At 30.6% G+C, this 20451-nt stretch overlaps 2 protein-coding genes across 2 annotated transcripts; one reads left to right on the plus strand and one right to left on the minus strand.

Annotated features, from left to right (window-relative positions):
* Window positions 1–1247: 1247 nt before the first annotated feature.
* LOC100804960 (copper-transporting ATPase RAN1) lies at window positions 1248–8971 on the minus strand. Its single transcript, XM_003547370.5, has 9 exons — window positions 8570–8971; window positions 6385–6999; window positions 5288–5717; window positions 4791–5116; window positions 4008–4066; window positions 3561–3903; window positions 3017–3217; window positions 2651–2908; window positions 1248–2158 (listed from the first exon to the last, which is right to left on the minus strand). The coding sequence occupies exons 1-9, from the start codon at window positions 8849–8851 to the stop codon at window positions 1682–1684; spliced, it is 2991 nt and encodes a 996-aa protein (XP_003547418.1). The 5' UTR covers window positions 8852–8971; the 3' UTR covers window positions 1248–1681.
* A 9551-nt stretch (window positions 8972–18522) lies between these two features.
* On the plus strand, window positions 18523–19169 carry LOC100793982 (60S ribosomal protein L27). Its single transcript, XM_003546345.5, has one exon. It carries the CDS (start codon window positions 18588–18590, stop codon window positions 18993–18995), a length of 408 nt encoding a protein of 135 aa, XP_003546393.1. The 5' UTR covers window positions 18523–18587; the 3' UTR covers window positions 18996–19169.
* The last annotated feature ends 1282 nt before the right edge of the window (window positions 19170–20451 follow it).

The raw sequence follows: 20451 nt of genomic DNA on the forward strand, positions 1-20451 counted from the left end.
TAAAAGTTAGATAAATGATTATATTGGTCCTTAAATAAGTAAAGTAATGATAACTAGTCTCTAAAAGAACCAAAATTTGATTTGATTCTTGAATGTATAAAAATTACATCTTATCTTATAACTTAAAAGACAAATTGATCTTTAAATCTTATAACTTAATATCAGGTTGATATTTAAACATTACAATATAATAATTAAATTGTTCAACAAAAACACAACAATAATACATAGTAGTCTCACTTTTTATGCATTTAAAAACTAAATAAAAATTTTCATCCTTTCAACAAGTAAATTTTGACAGGAGAAAATCAAATTATCATTTACCCTTAAGAAGCTATTTATGAAAATATTTGTGCTTTTATTTTTAATCATAAAAACGTTATTTTTTTATTTTATTTCTTATTTTAAAAATGTCTAAAAATATTTTAAATAAATTTTTATTAGTTTTATTTTTTTATCTGAAATCACATTTATTGTTATCATTCAAAGGATTGAAAGTTCAAAGTTCAAACCATGCTCGAAGAAACTTAAACTCCTTAATTCCTTACACTTTGACTAACAAGCATATGCTATCACTAGTATTTTAACATGTGTGTTGCATAAAATATATGTTTATTTTATATAATTAAATATTTTTAAATATATAAATTATATTATAATTAAATTTACATAAATAAATATTTTTTAATACATAAATTATATTTTCAATTTATAATAAATAATTTATATTGTAATATAATATTATTTTTAATTATTGATAATTTTAAAAAATTGAAATTTAAGTTAGAACTAAAAATGAGATAAAAGGTAGATGGACAGAAATTTTTATCATGTATTCCATCTGCAGTTTGGTTTCACTTTTGCAGAGAAGAAAGGATTTAAAAAGATATAAGAACCAACATATTTTATCACCCATACAAAATTGAAAGGAATGGAAGAGGAAAGGTGGTGCTATGAAATAAAAAGATAGTACTAAATAAACATCTATCTTTTCTTTTCTAATTTATTTTCTTATCAAACAATTCAAAAATTATCTCATTTTTTATTTTATTCTTTTTCTTTCGCTTTTTTCATTTTCCTGGTCAAACATGTCATACCATTCATATTGCTTCTTAACCGGTACTTGGTTTTCTTCTTTTGGTGAATTAACCTGTACTTGGTACATATTAGAAAAACTGTAGATAAATTCAAAGAAACACTGTAAATAATATTAAAAAACCTAGGTCTCTCACGAAGTTGGAAAGAAGTTACGTATAAAAAACCTAGATAAATTCAAAGAAACACTATAAATTCACTTTTGCACACATACACATTCACATAGTCCCCTACATATGGCTCTATGGGAGAAGTTACGTATCAAGAGGAGTGAAATTGTGCGTATTGGAGGGGAGAGTGCTACACCAATTACAATCCAAGTACAATTTACAATTAATTGGCAGCTACTACATTTACAACAACACCCCAGGAATGCAGAAACGGAAGAAACATGCACAAAACTGGAATTAGAAGTTCCGATCAAAAGTCATTTGTACCCTCACAAGCTAAAACCTATAATTATTCTCATTTATTTCTCTCTTTTTTGTGTGAACAATAATGACGAGATTTAAACCTAAAATCTCGTCCAAACTACACAAATCTCCCCACTACTAGGCCGACCCTAGTAGGTTTCATTCCTTTCTTATTATTCTACAATTATTTCAAGTATTGTAGTAAGTCTGGGTCTTTTATATCTTTTAAGAAGCAAAGAAGAGCATACAACACTTACAGAAGAGAGAGCCATGCATGCACCAGCAACCCATGGCGGCAGCTTGATCCCCAGTGAAGGATAAAACACACCAGCAGCAACTGGTATAGCCACAACATTGTAAGCCATGGCAAACACATAGTTCAATCGAATACGAGAAAAGGTCTTCCGGGAAAGATCGATGGCTGTGATCACATCTTCCAAGTTATTTCTCATGAGCACATACTCAGCAGCTTCTATTGCTATGTCAGTCCCAGCCCCAATTGCCATACCAACATCAGCAGCAGCTAATGCAGGAGAATCATTGATACCATCACCCACCATTGCAACTATGCTCCCATCTTTTTGGAATGAACGAACAACGTCAGCTTTTCCCGCTGGCATGACCTCTGCCCTAACATCTTGGATGCCAACCTGTAATTCAATACACTAGTTAACACAAGTTCGACAACTTCAATTTCTATCTGTAAAATTTATTATGCAACTCTATTACTAATTTTGCTTTAAACAGACAATTAGTTATGATTGACAATAGAGAGCTAAAGAAACTGGTAAGTAACGAGTACATATTTAAAATCACACCCGTTCTTTCAACTATACTATAGTTATGAATAAGAAAACCAAGAGTTAGCCTGGTTAAAAGCAGAAGGCGAGTTATAGGTTAAATCACGCTTTTGCATCTCTCGGTTTCGGTCTTGCCTTTCCCACAATTCAATTCAATTTTGCTAATAAACACCAAACCTACAATACTTTTCTGGTTATTGGTTTTCTTTGCAGAAGAGAGAGAACAGTTGTTGAATGCTGATCCTATTAGCATAGACTTTGAAAATACACTCTAATAGTTATCAGAAGTCAAAACACAGATTTTAATGGCAAACATATATAAAAAATGATACAAATACAGACCTCCTTGGCAACAGCACGAGCTGTTCTCCAGTTATCTCCTGTAACCATAACAGGTGTGACACCCATTTTCTGGAGGCCCTCTATGACTACAGAAGCCTCTCTCTTTAGTGGGTCTGCAATCCCCAAGACTCCAGTTAATATATCATTATATGCAACCAGTATCCCTGTCTTCGCACTTTCTTCCAGCTCTACCACAAAATTTTCCACTTCTGTTGAAATATCTATGCCATTTTCCTCCATCAACTTCCTGTTACCAACCTGTTGAGGACAAATTGCCTCGGTTAAGAAACTCTTAAGAAAGTAAGAAGCAAATCCCAAAGTATGTAGAGATCAAGACAAACAAGTTAGAAATATAAAAGGACATACCAAAATAAGCTTCCCGTCTATAAAACATTGAACACCTATTCCAGGAAGAGCAGAGAAGTCTGAGACATCAAAAAGCCACCCAGACTTTGCATCATTTTCAGCATCAATCTCGGTACCAGTAGTATCAGAAGAGTCATCAAAGAAATGAAAATGGCGTGCATATGCTAAAATTGCTTTTGCTAGTGGGTGTTCACTGCTAGCCTGAATCATAAAAATAAAATGAAATATAACAAGTCATAATTGGTACCCCTAAAGGCATCATGCAAGAAATAGAAGGGCGTAATTTTATGACAATCAAACATATAAGAAGGAATTATGATTTTTTAATCTACTCTGATCTTGTTCCTCATGCCATGATAGCATGACATAGCACTATTCAAGAAGTTAAGCTGTCTGAGACAAGAAAAGGGAAGGAAATATGGAAAATATCTCATATAAATCCTCTATAAATTCACCTGAATCTATTAAAGGAACCATATATGTATCAATATTATAAATAGACAATAAGAATTTTAAAAAAAATCATTTCAAAATTTATATTAACCTCAGCAGAAGCCACCAATTTAAGAAATTCTCCACGTTCCATTCCTGTGAATGTCTTGGCTGCAGTAACAGTGGCTTTTCCCTGAGTTAGAGTGCCTGTTTTATCAAATATCACATACTTCACCCTCTGAGCCCTTTCCAAGGCATCTCCTCCTTTAATTAACACTCCATTGTTAGCCCCAACCCCTGTTGCCACCATGACAGCAGTTGGTGTTGCCAAGCCAAGTGCACAGGGACATGCAATCACTACTACAGATATTGAGAACATTAGGGCAAAAACAAAGTGATTTCCATTTTCTGGCAGCCATTCTTCTGGGTAAGCTCCAATAGACCCAGCAACATACCTATAGATAATGATCCAAATTTAAAAAATAGTAGGAATAAGCATTCCAATGACATTAGAAATCAACACCAATTAATATGCCCAAACCAGTTAAGATGACCTTACCAACCCAATAATGTCAATAATGCTAAAGAAACAACCGAAGGAACAAATATGCTTGCTACCTGCAAACCAAGAGAATGGAACTTAAGTTCATATCTAATATTTGTTCAATCATCTATGGACCAATCAACTACTCAATGTAATACAATCAACAAAAAATGTGAGAGAGTGAGAGAGACTATTTTTTGAAAATGATGAGCAAGCAAAAACAGCCCCTACATTTAGGATGAAAGCTACAAATTGGAATAACTAGATTCCTTAACTCCCTAATTTTCAGTGATCATAGAGGCTTCAAAAGACTACCCCATATTTACAGGCTTAACCAGATTAGCCAGAAAACAGTCAAGGAACAGACTAAACCCCGATTCCTTTCAGCTCAATGTATCTTTTTTTAAGATGAGGGTATGCCAACGTCCCCAAGTTTCACTTAACAAAATATAAATAATGTAACAACCACAGTAGAACTACAACCCATCCATCATGAACCAATTATTACCATCCCTCTCTCTATATAGCCATAATATATATAAAGTTCTATCAGGGTAAATATAACTTAACAATTGCAGTATTTGAAGGGAAAAAAACTATTGGTTGTCAAATGCCAGGTCACCTTGAAACATGAAACATTTAGCTGAACTGAGAACTGTTTCCCAAACTAATCCTTTCTTTACAACAAAATACTCTAAGCAAAAGGCATACACTAAGAAAGTAACTCCACCAAAACACAAAGGGCATGGGCATCCCAAGTGCAACATAGGCAAACACAACCATGACCAATATACATACATAATCAGCAAACTTCTGGATGGGAGCTTTGGACATCTGGGCCGTCTCAACCAAACTAATAATCTGACTCAATACTGTATCAGATCCTACTTTGGTGGCTTGAATGTGAAGGACGCCATGCAAATTTATTGTGCCTCCAATAACGGAAGCATTCACCTCCTTCATAATAGGTACGGATTCACCAGTTACCATGCTCTCATTCACATAACTTGAGCCCCAAGTAACAATACCATCAGCAGGAATCTTTGCACCAGGAAGAACTTTCAATGTGTCCCCAGGTTGAATAAGCAAAGAATCAATTTCCCTTACTTCAATAGATTTACCGCCTGAAAATCAATATAATTTTAGTTGCTGTCATCAATTTTGTCCAGAACATGACATATGTCATAAAATTAATTAATGATCTTTCATCCTACATATAAGATAATCAATGCCAAATATGTTTCATATCCCTTTTATTAATAAAACAAGGCAAATAGAATGGAAGTCATATGCACCTTTATCTTTGACAACTAGTAAAGCTGTTGCAGGAGTAAGTTCTACTAATTTCTTGATAGCATCAGATGTCTTTCCCTTGGCAAGGCATTCCAAATACTTGCCCAACAATACAAATGTTATGAGCATAGCACTTGTTTCAAAGTAAGTTGGAGACCAAAATCCAGTAAGAGCACCATATAGAAGAGCACAAACAGAATAAACATAAGAAGCAGTAGTTCCCACAGCAACCAGGACATCCATGTTCGTAGAACCATTTCTAAGAGCTCTGCTGGCTGCAATGTAGAAGCGCTTACCAATCACAAATTGGATGACACTCACCAATGCCCATTTCAACCAATCACCCATGAGGAAAGGCCCACATCGCCAAAGTAACAAGGAATAGAATAGTGGAATATGAGGACAAACTACCCTCATGAAGAAGAGAGGAATCTGAAACATGCAACCATGCATCGAGTAAAAATACATTCAAAAGATCAAACAAGAACCTAAAAACATAACGGGGTGTTAACACAGTATACTGACTCAAATTTTGAATAGGAACATTTTTCCTTTCAGCAACATCAAATCTTGTGTTGTTTCTGTATATAAATTTTTCATGAAGAGAATATGACATGATATTATGACAAAACACCTCTTCTTTTATGTGAAATTAACACATGGATGAATTCCCCATGAAGCATATGTTTATGGGATTTGACAATTGCAGAATCCCAACAGATGATAGAACGCCTTAATGTTTGAGAATACTGCAGCAATAAATGATTTCTATCCCAATCCCCTGTATCTCCTTTACAGCTCTATTTTTCCTTCCTCAAATGCAATATATCCAAGAATCTGTTTCTAAGAATAGACAAGACATTTACTCCAAATATTTCTGTGTAAATGTGTTTTCAAGATAAAGTACAGTTTACAACTTTACGCAAATAATATGTAGCTGTTTTCAGTGTCAGTACATCATCTAACAAGAATTTTGACGTGATTTTATATAACCACAGAGAACACAGTTAGATGGAAAGGAATACAAATAAAGAAAGAAAAGTAAAAACAATGAAACTATATGATTGTTATCTGAATTGAGAATTAAAAAAGTACTCACACTAAGAAACAGACTGGAGATGAATAGCCGAAATATGGTTGAGGTCTCTGCAACGTCTTTAGAAGCCATTCTTGTATAAGGGCTTCTGACATGTAATTTAAATTTTCCATTGCTTCCCTCCTGGATTGCATCAACAACGGATCTAGAACTGAGAACTTCAGGATCAAACAGAACATCCAATTCACCTGAAACCTGATCAAAATGAAACTGTCTTACTCCTTTTGTGCTGCTAAGAATGCCTTCTAAAACTTGTGCGTCAATCAGACTGTACACACCAACCACCCTTAAAATTATTTTATCCTGCTCATTGCTTTGTATAAATGAACCATCAAAACCAGAATCTTCAATTGCGTTGACTATATCATCTTTACTAATTACACTGGGATCATATTCAACTTCACCTGACGAAGTAGCCAAAGCTACCACAGCCCTTCTGACCCCTGGAAGATTTCTTAAAATACCTTCAACAGAATTTACACATGCTGCACATGTCATACCTCCAATTGTGAACTGTCCCACCAGGGTTCCCTGTGGCACCTTTCCAACTGTACTGGATTCAGGTAATATGTCTGCTTCAAACCCAGCATCTTCAATTGCATTTTTTATGTCTTCATCCTGGAAATTGACAAGTTTCAAAACATAACTCAATATCAATCAAATAAAAGCTTTCAGTACTAATTCACATAAATCACTGAAGAAACATTATGTTTTTATTCAATTAATATAGGACTATAGCACTGGCTCATCATCACTTAACATGCATCAGTGTAACAATAATTTTGCATATAAGAAAGATATTATCTATCAGTAGTAGAAGAACCAGATGGTTGAAAGAATCCTGCCTTACTGACTAAATTATGATATCTCACCACAAAAATATTTATTCCACCACAAAAGCAATAATATGCACAAAGTGAATCAGTTAATGACAGAGGAAGATAGATATCAGTTAAAGTTTTACGATATAAACTATCATAAGTTATCATTATGGGAATGTACATGCAGTAGAAAAAAGCTGAGAGAAGAAATTTAAACATCAATTTTACTCAACATCTAACACAAAATATGCACAGGAATAACCTGTAAGTCTGTAACCGAGGAGTCCAAAAAACCGTGATTTCATATCTAAATATAAGTAACCCCACCATAATACAAGGGAGCAAAGCAAAACTAAGAGCAGAACACGGGGACAACAAACATTGAAAATAACACAATAAAAAAGAATCCACTGCAGTCATAACTAACAAAAATAATTGCAATTACTATATGCACACTTTAAAAGCTGAGTTGGAGAATGAGTGCCAGAGAAAAAGTTATATCATTCCTAACAGGCACACAATAAATAAATGCCCACTTAACTGTAATCACCAGCGAGCCAAAGCAATAAATATAGAAAGCAGACAAAATTCAACGGGAAAAAGGGGATAACGAGATAACCAACAGCATAATTACTGATTTAATGAGCACGCATCTCAATACAAAACGTTAAACACATGTCCATGATAGACCAAACAGAAGCCGCGCAATCAATTAAGGCAAAAAAATGAAAAAACAAATAACTAAACAGGAAAACCGAAAAATCATAACGGAAATACTCTCGAGAGACTAATCAAGAGATAACAATTAATGCATGTTTGACCGTGATTGTTTTTTAAGAAAGGGTCTGGCTAACCCGTTTAAGGAATTAAAAGGAGAAATCTTTTAGTGGAAATCATATGGAGCGCATTTAAAAATCACAGGAGAGTGCATTTTTATGCATTCCGATAAATAAAAAAATCATTTTACTTCCTTAACCAGTGTTCTGTAGAAAAATACATTAAAAGAAACCCACATTAAAGTCTATTTAAATAAACTTCTAAGTAAGAGAGAAAAAGAAAATAAGAAACTAAAAATGAAGTACTCCTTAATTTAAAATTCTCCATAAATTAAAATTAAGTTATGCAGCTCAGGTTTTCTAGAAATAAACTGAGAGAGCTTCTATATAAGTTGATTTTTGACTTATCACATAAGTTCAATTAACTTTTAACTTTTTTTTCCTCCTTAATTTTTTCTGCTACAAGTGCTTACTGCAAAGATTTAGTATGTCCAAACAAGACCTAATTAATCCTTAGTCAGCTAACACTTCAAAGTTCAATTTTCCGAAGCAGTAAAACGATGCAAAAGCAACTAAGTAAGAGAGACGAACCTTGAGCAGAGCCGTGTTGAAAACGACGTCGGCTTTGTTCTGAAGCAGCGCGACGGAGGCGCTGATGACGCCGTCGAGTGATTTGAGAGCTGATTCGACGGAATTAGAGCAGGCAGCGCAGGTCATTCCGGTAACCTCCACCTGAATCCGCCTCGCTCCGCCGTTGATTTCGTCGTAGGAGTCCAAGAGCCGCATGTCCTCCAGCTCATCGGAGTCGGCGGCGGCGGTTCTCCGGTCGCCGGCGAGGGAAGTCAGCTGCAGGCCTCCGATTCCCGGCGCCATCAAGTGAGAGAGCGGATAGAAGAAGAAAAAAACTTAGAATAACTATAAAGCGAGAGAAACGGAAAAGGAAAATGGAAAAGAGGGGAAAATATTTCGATGGCGATGTGTTACGATAGTAACAATTTTTATCGTAGATATTATTCGTTTAATTATTTTAATTTAAATACTCTCACAGTCTTATCATAATTGTTGTGAAAAAAAATATTTTGAAATAATTATTATTTTAATTTTTAACTTAATATTAGTTATATTTTTCACTTATATCTAAATATTATTATTTTTCAATTATTTATTACTTGTTTTTTTATCCGTATAATTTTGTAAAATGACAATTATTTTACGGATTAAGTAAATAGTAACGGTACAGATCTTAAAGTCAGATGGAAAACGAGGGAGGAACTAAGTGCGGTTTTGTTTCCGGTTTTGCCCTTGGACCTTTTGTTGAATTCCAACTGGGTCCGTTGTACTTCCACGAACAAGTTTGTTGTACTACACGTTACGTAGACCGTGTCTCTTGTTCCAAATTTCCGATGCAACTTGCACATTGCGTGTGTCCGCGAGAAAAAATATTAAAAGGAAAAATGGAAAATTGAATAAATTTTGGTATTGATGATTTAATAACAAATTAACATTTATATGATAATGATTGTTAATTTTGATAACGACTACCTTAAAGGCTACTATATATCAAACTTGATTTTAATTGATTGATAGTAAAACTAAAATTAATATTGATAGTACATATCCATTCACATTGATGATAAAGAAACTCATCAAAAAGGTTAATGATAAAAAAAAAGTGATATCTTTTTTGTCATTGTTTAATTAACTCTCACTTGTTTCCTTAGTTTCTTCGCAAATTTAGAGAGAAAAATCAGATATATTCCACAGATTAAAAAAAAATGGTGTGTTCCTATCGTTTTAAACTGAAAGAGAACATAAAAAATTGTGTTTTATTACACTTTTTTAAACCAATGGTGTAGTGTTATTTGGTACACTATCAAGCGAAGGTAAAATAATATGGATCCAATTTTTTAAGCATTGGATAATACTAAATGAGTTTAATTTTCCATGCTTCTAAATGAGTTTAATTTTAATACTACTATATCGTTAGTGAAAAGAATTTTATACTTCTAACTAATTAAAAATTATTTTATTATATGTAGCATTTCATAATTAGATAAAAATGTAATATATACGAAGGGTGGCGATGGAGGTGTTGTGGGGGATGTTGCGGGAGAGTACAAAGAAGAAGTGGAAAAAATTGGAGACTCTTAAAAAAATTAATTATTGAATTTTTTTTCTACATGTTACACATGCACGATCTGTACCGTTAATTATTTTAGTATTACATCCAAGGGTTTAAAAAACACTGTGCACCATGCGTAAAGAGTTACACTTACGCACGCCAGACTTCGCTACTTCTCATAGATGCTTATAATTAATCCTAGATTGAAAAAGAGAGCAAATTATGCAACATCCTCTAAACTTTTCTCAAATTACACGTAATTTTACTCTTTTTTATTTTTCTACACTAACATCCTTTAAATTTAAAAATATTACACTGATGCCCCTTATGTGTTTGAAAATATTATATTTACATTTTCTCAAATCTAATGCAAATAGCACCTATAAGAGAGGTGGATGTAATGGTAAAAAAATAAGAAAATATTTATATAATTACACGAAATTTTATGAGGTATTTCTGTAATTCTTTCTAAAATAATTACTATCTTATCTATTAGTTTTTTAATTAAAGTTTAAATATATTTTTAGTTTCTATATAAGTTTGTATTTTTTCAATTTTGATTCTAATATTTTTTTTGTTTATTTTTTAATTCTTGTCGTTTTATATTTTTCAAATTTTATCTCTATAATTTATTTTGTTTATTTTTAGTGTCTTATATTTTCAATTTGGACCTTCTAAGTTTTTGTATTTTTAATTTTTGTCTTTGTAAACATGAACTTATAAAGATTAAAAATAAAAAAATTATAATATTAAAGAAATCAAAAGTAGAAAAGTACAAACTTACAAGAATAAACGTAAATAAATAAATAGCTTACCAAAATTAAAAAAAAAACACAAATTTACAAGAACTAAAAAAAAAAAAAAAACTTGTAACCAAAATTAAAAAAAAGTGAAAAATAATATGAATAAACAACATATTTAAGCCTTTAATTACCAACTAAAGCATGTGAATACTTCTTTGAAATCTGACAAATTATATTTTATGAGTGTACTCAATAGTTACAACGACAGATCCAAAACTTAAAATCAGTGGAGACAAGTTATTTAAAAAAATTATTTATTGATTGTCATCTAATTCGAATGAAATTGCAATGAGGCCTCTTAAAGTTGCTGCCCATTAGCTCCTCACATCAATTAGCAAATATTTTTACTAAAGCCTTAGCCCTGGTCTATTTCAGTTCATCCATTAGAATGTCTGACATACATTCCTTAGCTTGTGAGGGGATATTGAATAAAGAAGAAGATAAAAAAATAATCAAAAAGTTGTTAGAAGGAAAGTTAGTTAAGTTAGTTGTAATTGTCAACTAATCTTGGTTAATTTTCTGTTATGATAGCAACTGTGGTTAGCTTTTCTTACTATTGTGAGCTCATATGTATATATACTTGTCTCTACAACTTAGCCATCAATAAGAGATCATTTTTTGGTTTGTCTCTATCAATGTCTGCTTTTCTTCACCATGGATGAATTCAATTCACATGGTCCATACAGTTTCTACTATAGTTTTATTAGTTACATAAAAAAAAAAAATTATGCAGGGTAGAACCGTGATTTCGATTATCAGTTTTAAAAACATCGTATTCTGCATGACCTTCGTCACGAGAACGTGAGACGAAGTAGCTGCATGAACAATAGTAATTATGCCTATCTTTCCCTTTCGTAACTACTTCATCTTGATTTGACTAATTAATTGCCTTTTCCAAAGAGACACTCAAGGATAATGTGTTTTTTTATTTAAAATATATTTTTGTTGAAATACGCACGCTAACTCGCTAAGGTTATATTTGACGTGAGAGAAAAAAAATAAAGAAAAGCAAAGAAAAAAATAAGAGTAGAAAAGGAAGTTACTATATGAAGAAAAAATATTAAAAAAAGTTAAGGTTTTAGCATGAAAAATAAAAGATAATGAATGAATAAGTGGTTTGATGTGTATTTGATCCTCCTAGCTACTTTCTCTCATAGTTTTGTAATTTACATATATTTTCTCAAAATATTAATAGGTTCAAACGTAGTCTCAAATTAATGAAAGAGAATGTCTCTTTTATCCTTTAAAATGAAATAAAAAAATTGTCATTGAAAAAAAAATGTTTTTTCTTTATTTTTTAATGACAGTAATTCGGATTTTTTACTCCCCAATTAAATATCAAGGTATGAGACAAATTATTAATCAAAACTTAATCACACCTTAAAATTTTCTGTTTCTCTTCAAAAGTATATTATGTGACATGTATTATCAACTAAATACTAAATGTTCTTTTTATTTTTTATGGGAACTTATATATCAATTTTTCCTTCGTTCTTTCTTCTCCTCAGAGTTGTGGCTATGCAACGCCAATGAAATCATTGTCACAGGTTTCTCTCCAAACTCTTAGTTTATAAACATACACTTGAAAATTTCTTCATTTCAAATCTTTTACTAATTTTTTTATAAACATTGTCATTTCTATCTTAAATACATTTTAAAATATTATCAAAAATATAATCTGAGATAATTATCTCTCTATATATCATAATAATAATAAATTTTAGAAATGGATTCTCTTTACAACTTATGATAAACTACTCTTGCAAGATGGTAGTGGTTAAATGAATTACTACTGAATCGGATGTTGAAAACATGGAATTAAATTGCATGATTATTAAATTTTAATTAACAATTTTCAACATAAAAAAGTTAGAAGAATTAAATGAAAATGAATAATTTATAATAGAATAAGACACTCCTCTCCCCCCCCCCCCCCATTTTTTTCCTACTTACTTCATAAATGAATATCATAAACAACGTTAGCTGATCTGGCCTATCTAAATTTCAAAAAATCTAAAAATACAAAAACAACGTTAAAAATAAGAAAAAAAATATCATACAAATAAAAGCATTCATAATTTGCCTTAAATATTCATAAAAATGCCCAATTTTTATTGTTATGTGCTTAGTTTGTTGTGCGTGTACAATATTATAGTCATGGCCTCATGGTTAACAAATCAACATCAATTTCTGTTTAGTTATCATTGCTAGAGAAATGTTAGTTGTACTCATAAAAATGAGTGAGACACGAAGAATAGAGAAAAATAATTGTGTGATACCTGAATGAATGATACCATAAAGAGATAAAGAAAAAAAACAGTATTAAAACTGTTTTAAAAATTGTCGTATGAATAATATAAATCCAATATATATATATATATATATATATATATATATATATATATATATATATATATCAACTATCATCATTTTCTTTTCTTTCTTTTTCAAAATTTTTTGGATAAGTTAAGCACATTTGATCATATGATAAGTGATAGATTTTGATCATTCTTGCCATCATTTTTACCTACATTTTACTTGCTACCTTTTGGACAATTTTGTCCCTAATATTTTTAGACAGTATAATTTTGATTGTTGCCCATGATAAACAAAAAAAATGTTTGCTGCCTTTCAATTACTTTTGATATAATTAACATGCTCCTTTTTCGAGATTTTATTTTTTTACCTAATAAAATATAATTCAATATTAGTTTATAATATAATATAATAATATATAATAGTAGAAATTTTTTTTAAAAAAAATATTATGAATGAAATGTAAATAAAGGCAAATGATTGTATGGAACATCTCATTGAATCTATATTTATAGAAAGTTCAATTTCAGTAAAAATTATGGACTCACTTTTCATAAAATTATGAATTATGCTTTTGATTTTGAACATCACATTTTTCATTTTTCTTCTTATTTTCTTACATTTGTATGCATAATATTACTATTTATTTTATTTAGGTTATCAAATAATATTAATATGAAATGTATAATGATCGTACATATAATATTATTACAAAGAAGTATCAGAGAAATGTGGGAGAAAAAAAAAGAGGAAATAAACACTGCAATGGACAAAATAGTAGGGAGAAGGTACGTGTGAAAATGAAGAGATAAAAGAAAAACTTTTTTTATATGGGAAAAATGTTGTTGGAAAGATGACCATTTTCTCCACTATATTTTGAAAGTCACGACTCAGTAAGGAAGAAAACAGGAAAGGACCACTTCCATTACCTTCCACTAGCTACTGAAAACTAAAACAACTATAATCAATTAAAAGGAAATGCATATACACACTATCTTCCACCAATTAACAATATGCTGTGTGTCACATCATCTCATATGTGACATTCACAAAAGCCTCTTTTTTCCCCTCACTCATTAGTCATTACTATTCACTAGCAACCATGTATACATGTTAATGGTTAAAAATAAATAATACGGACAACACAGGTTAATTAATAACTTAATCTGAATGCAAAAATGGAACAAAGATAGGCTAAACTTAGGATATCTTTGGGTTTAAACTTAGAACTAAAGTCTCTAAAAAGACCACGTGAGATGAATTAAGAATTGTAGGGATAATTGGTTTAAAATTTTCAAATTATTTTATTTTTCAAATTTCTTACCGTAATAATCTTTTTCTTGTCACAAATCATTGTTATAAAGATTTCTCTATTTCCATTGATTATTTTGAATTTATTTTAAATTGATCGAGAGTGATTTTAATTTACTCAAGGATTCACCATGCTTTCATTTTTTTGTTAGAGTTGAATGGTCATATATTAAAAGTGTAAATTAATTATTATTTTATATTATTATTCAATCACAAATTATCTTTAAAATAATTTTTAAAATAAATTAATAAATTTATCATTTATGATAAATTCACACTGTCAATGCATAGTTTTTTTTTTAGTATGCTAAACATTTAACATGTATGCATTGTCTTGTTTGCATGATGAGTAGTTGAATATTATTTTAAAATTAAAAATAAAAATAAGAAATTCTTTGTTATAATACTTTCTTGTCATAATTGTTTTAAATTCTCAATTTACTTTCATTTTTTTCTTTATATAATAATTATTTTGTTATCATGAATCTAATTGTTTTAAAATTATTTCAGATATAATTGATTGTAATTTTGATTGATAAAAAAATTGCTTTATTATCAATTTATCATCATATGGAATACTTTACATTTATATATTATACCTGGGAGATGAGCTAATTGAGCGTGATTCTACAATTTAAATAAACTAAAAAAATTAGGAAATAGAAGGTTATCTTGTCTTTTACCTTACACATAAATAGAATGTTTATCTTCATCCTATGTCACATTTTCAGTCACGTGAGACTAGTCATTAATTATATAATATACTTATAATTAAAAAAATGAATAAAACCAATATAAAAATATAAATAATTGCGTAAAAATTAAATAAGATCATATCTCTTTCAAATATCAAATATTCAAAGCTTATTAAATAAAATTTTAAATGCATAATAAATCAACAAAAACTAAATAAAAAGTCACATATGCTAAAACTCAGATAAAAATTCAAGAAAAAGACACTAAGTTACATATGAAAAAATGAATTGATATAATACCTTTTTATAAAATAATAAATAACATGATTCATTCACAATTTTTCTCCATTTTTCTCATAAAATTTCTACCTTTGTTAACTACAGAAAAAAGGAAGTCATGAAAAAAATGATGTATAATATAGTTGTTTGCATGTAAGATAAGATATGGGCATTCACCAATAAAAATTATGTAAGATATCTTTTTTTATAAATTATAAGTATCCTCTCCATATAGGTTGGAACAACTTTGATCCATCCCAATTGATCTACGTATTTTGTACTTATGTAAAATATGTTTTAAGAAAATAAATAAAAATAAATATATAGTGAACCAAAAAAAACATTGATTTACTTATAGTTTATTTTCTGTTTTCATCAATGATAGATATGTCGCAAACGAGTCATATTTAGATAAAAAAAAAAAAAACACTAAACAATGAGTGTGCAATGATTGAAGAAAAAACACTGAAAGGAAGAATAATATTTATTAGCCAAAATTATTATAATTAATTCAAAACTACATAATTACTTTATTATAAAAAAATCTTAACTACCTTAATTAAAAGCATATATGTGTTGATCATAATTAAATTAATTATTCCAAATCAGAATATATATATATATATATATATATTTTCTAATTACTTTAATCACTACAGTTATATAGTTTTATGAATTAAAATTTTCTCTCAAAATTATTTTTTAAGTACAGCGTAAAAATTGTGGAGGTATATATAAAAACTAAATGATTAATCAAACCTAAAACTACATCCAATTCCGAGGATAAATAATAATTATTAAGAAAAACGTGACTATTTCCTTTACAAATTTGAAAAGTGTCTTCACAAAAAAAAACAACATGGAAACCGTCAAGTCTGCAACCTTCGTAGGGACTTTTACCCCTTTTGCCGTTTCGAATTGTACAAGATGTACAAGGTACTATTTTAGTAGTTTTCTTCTCTCTTTTTTATTGAGTAAATTATTAATATTATATTATTAGTATGTAATTACTATATTTTTCAAAATGTATAATATTATTATTAAACAAGTACAAATAGTTGTTCATGAATTTTTTTAAATAAGGCAGTAGCAAGCTCCCAAGTCCCGACTGTTTCATTGAAACTCTCAAACAAAAAGTTGTAAATTGTAGCACTTAGGAAAATAAAATTAAATTGCACCTTTTTTTCCCTTGAAATATTAACTTGAAGAAGAAAAGACTCCCACACCAAAAACCAACTTATTTAACAAAAACTAAGTAATTACGGACAAAATATTTTCTTGTGACTGCTGAATAAGTAAAGATCGTTCACACTACCTATCTCATGCAAATTTAACCAAGTCATAATCACAATATACATAATTAGGTAACCTATAGGTTCGGACATTACAATAATTCATGTTGGATTTCTTCGTATGTAAAAATATCTTGGATCGTCGTTAGTTATATGTTAAAAGTGAAATTAATATTTGAACCCAACAGATTGAAATACACTTGTCATCTTTGAGTCAGGACCAAAAAACGTATACAATTAGGTAATGACTTTAAAATTTATTCCCATCCCATCCCATTTAAATTAAATCTAAAACATGACCCAATAATTTCACTAATTAATTATTAATTTTTTTGTCAGCATTAGTTAATTAAGGGAAAAATATGTTTGTAGTCCCTATACTTTTATCAAGTATTTTTTTTAATCTCTAAACTTTCACTTCCTGTAATTTAGTTTCTAAACTTTACAAAAAATCTGTTTTTAGTCATTTCTCACAAAATCTTCACTAAGAGCTTTAACTTGTGTCCAATGTGACAAAGAATGTGTTTTTCCCCCCTTTTTCAAAAACAAATAATTAAAATTGTGTGAAATATTATTTTTTATAAGAAGTTATTAAATGTCTCCCCAGAGACATCGAACCCTAACTTTCAACGACTCTATCTTTGCCTTAGTTTTCACATTTATTTTTCAATAGTTCATGTTACGGATCTATTCTTGTGTTTTCTTTTGATTTTGTTTGTTTACGGGAGTGCTCCTTCACAGTTCACACAGAGTCATGCACACGAAAAACGCTATAGAGAAAGAGTGAAGTTTCTTCCTATTTTGATTCCCCTTAAAAAAAAGCCTTTTGTTTTTATTAAATTTTTAATTCAAAATACCACCTAGAATAATGCATTGTTGCATTTATAAAAAATAATTATCAACATATAATATACGTGTCATGTAATAAACGACATTAATATCATATGTGTGAGAAGGAACTAAAAACACGTTTTTAATAAAATACAAAAACTAAATTAAATAATATAAAAAGTTGAAAAACTAAAAACAAGAAAAAGTAAAAATACAAGAACCAAAAACATATTTCACCGGATAACTAATTATAAAACACATAAAACAACTTATACTGGTCCATTTGGAAAACACAGGGGGTGTTACTAGGTGCAACCAGTATTATTGTTGGTGTACTTAGTATTTTTTTTAAATACTAAAATTGTCCCTATGTTTTTTTTGTATTTGTGATAGGTGTGCGTGAGAGTGGTCCATAAATCGTACAGATCAAGTTGATTCGTAAGGTTGATATGGATCAAGTTGATCCGTATGTTGATATTAAGCATACGGATCAATTTGATCCGTAAGCCTTTTACGGATGAAGTTGATCCGTGTTGTTCTGTAAAAGGCTTACGGATCAAGTTGATTCGTAAAAGGCTTATGGATCAACTTGATCCGTAAGCCTTTTACAGAACAACATAGATCAACTTGATCCGTAGAAGCCTTATAGATCAACTTGATCCGTAAAAGACTTATGGATCAAGTTGATTCGTAAGGCTTCTACGGATCAAGTTGATCCATAAAAGACTTATGGATCAAGGGTATTTTCGTCATTTCATCTTAAGTGCTGGGTACACCAGCAATAATGCTGGGTGCACCTAGCAACACCCAAGCACAGGCCAGCAAGGCCCAACCGAAGCCCAAGAGGCAGCTGACAACACAACCCAACACTCCACTCTAGGGTTTCTATAAGTTAGCAAAAGCTTTGCCTCTTGAAGCCTTCTTCAATTCAGAGAGAGCGAAACGGCAGCACGCGCAAAAATGGTGAAGTTTCTGAAACCAAACAAAGCCGTCATCGTCCTTCAGGGACGCTACGCCGGCAAAAAAGCCGTGATAGTGCGAACCTTCGATGAAGGCACGCGCGAGCGCCCCTACGGGCACTGCTTGGTGGCAGGGATAAAGAAGTACCCTGCGAAGGTGATCAAGAAGGATTCGGCCAAGAAGACGGCCAAGAAGTCGCGTGTGAAGGCGTTCGTGAAGCTCGTGAACTACCAGCACCTCATGCCCACGCGCTACACGCTCGATGTCGATTTGAAGGACGCGGTTACCCCCGACGTGCTCCAAGCCAAGGATAAGAAGGTTACTGCTCTCAAGGAGACCAAGAAGCGCCTCGAGGAGAGGTTCAAGACTGGGAAGAATCGGTGGTTCTTCACCAAGCTCAGGTTCTGAGCATAATATTATGCATTTTTGTTTTCAAAATGTTTTTGGATCTCGCTTTGTTTTTCGTAATTGATACTTTATAATGATGTGTTGAGATTAGATTTTGGTTATATTGGATGTTTAATGTGGTTTCTGGAGATGATAGGATAAAGTTGTTTAAATTTAATTGCTGAATTTGAGCCATTTTTTTGTTAAGCGTGTTTGATTTGTGTTTTTAATTCTGATGAACGTGGTGTCGGATTTGCTTGTTATTAGATCGCTGAGTGTTGTTTGGTGTCGATTGTTAGACGCTAATTTACCCTAAATTTTAATTAGGAAAAATGAGGTTTTGACTTTCGGCGTCTACTAGACGCTAGTTTGCCCAAAAATTCCCTAATAATGGTGAGATTTAAACGTAATTGCTTATAATCATAATTTCTGCTATTGGTTTTTTGAATCAATGATAATGTCTAAAACCAAGGTTTTAATTATTGGTTCTGTTGCCGTGTTTGTTATTTTCGCTGCCAATGCGATTCCAAGTGTGGTCGCACACAATTAAAAAATCTTGATGTTGGATTCCAAATAAAACGGTCACGGACCATTTCTTAAAACCTTGGCTATATATCTTTCTTTCTGTTCTCTGGGGTGAATCCTGTTATTTAGAGATCAAATGCATTTTCCCCGTTTGTTCGTTGCAATTATTCGATGATATGGATAATCTGGTTTTTGTCGAAAGAAAGTTCAACACTGGATCAAAATTCAAAATTAGGTTCCATGATGTTTTTTTGTGACTTAGCCGCAACAAATCTGGCCTAGTGTTTTGATGATTGTAGTACAATGCAGCAACAAATTCAAAATTTTGCTTACTATTCTTGATCAATTATTTATCAAATCTGGCCTAGTGTTGACATTTTCTAGCATTGTATCACAAAATAAATTGTTTATCATAAATTTAAAATATATCTTATATATTTAAAAATATTTGCTTATTAAATTTTTAATTGTATTTATATATTTAAAAATATTTATTCTATATAATGCGCAAACTAAATTACAACTAATTCAATAAAAAATATATAACGGCAAAAAGCCAATTTGGTATCGACATTTTTCTCTCTCAATTTTGTCATTTTAACTTTTAACCCCTTTCAAATGTAACTGCATAAATTTTCATGCTCAGTGATTATTGATAGTAGGACCAAAATTTTCATTTTCTATTTAACCTTTATTACTCTCTTCCTCTTTTATTATATTTTTATTTTGTAAATCTTTTAGAAAGGCACAATGCCTCTTTTTTCTTTAGTTCAAACATAATTTATATAATTATATAATTTTTTCTGGAATATATTTCTTTGATTAAATTGTAATTTTAGTCTTCTATAATTTTAAATTTATGATTTTGATCCTCCTATTTTTAAATCAAGACATTTAGTTTATTTATTTTTTTAAAATAAATAATTTTAATCATTTTGCTAGTTGATTATTA

The sequence above is a fragment of the Glycine max genome, chromosome 15 (genome assembly GCF_000004515.6).
Source record: "Glycine max cultivar Williams 82 chromosome 15, Glycine_max_v4.0, whole genome shotgun sequence".
In the NCBI taxonomy this organism is placed as follows: Eukaryota; Viridiplantae; Streptophyta; class Magnoliopsida; order Fabales; family Fabaceae; genus Glycine; species Glycine max.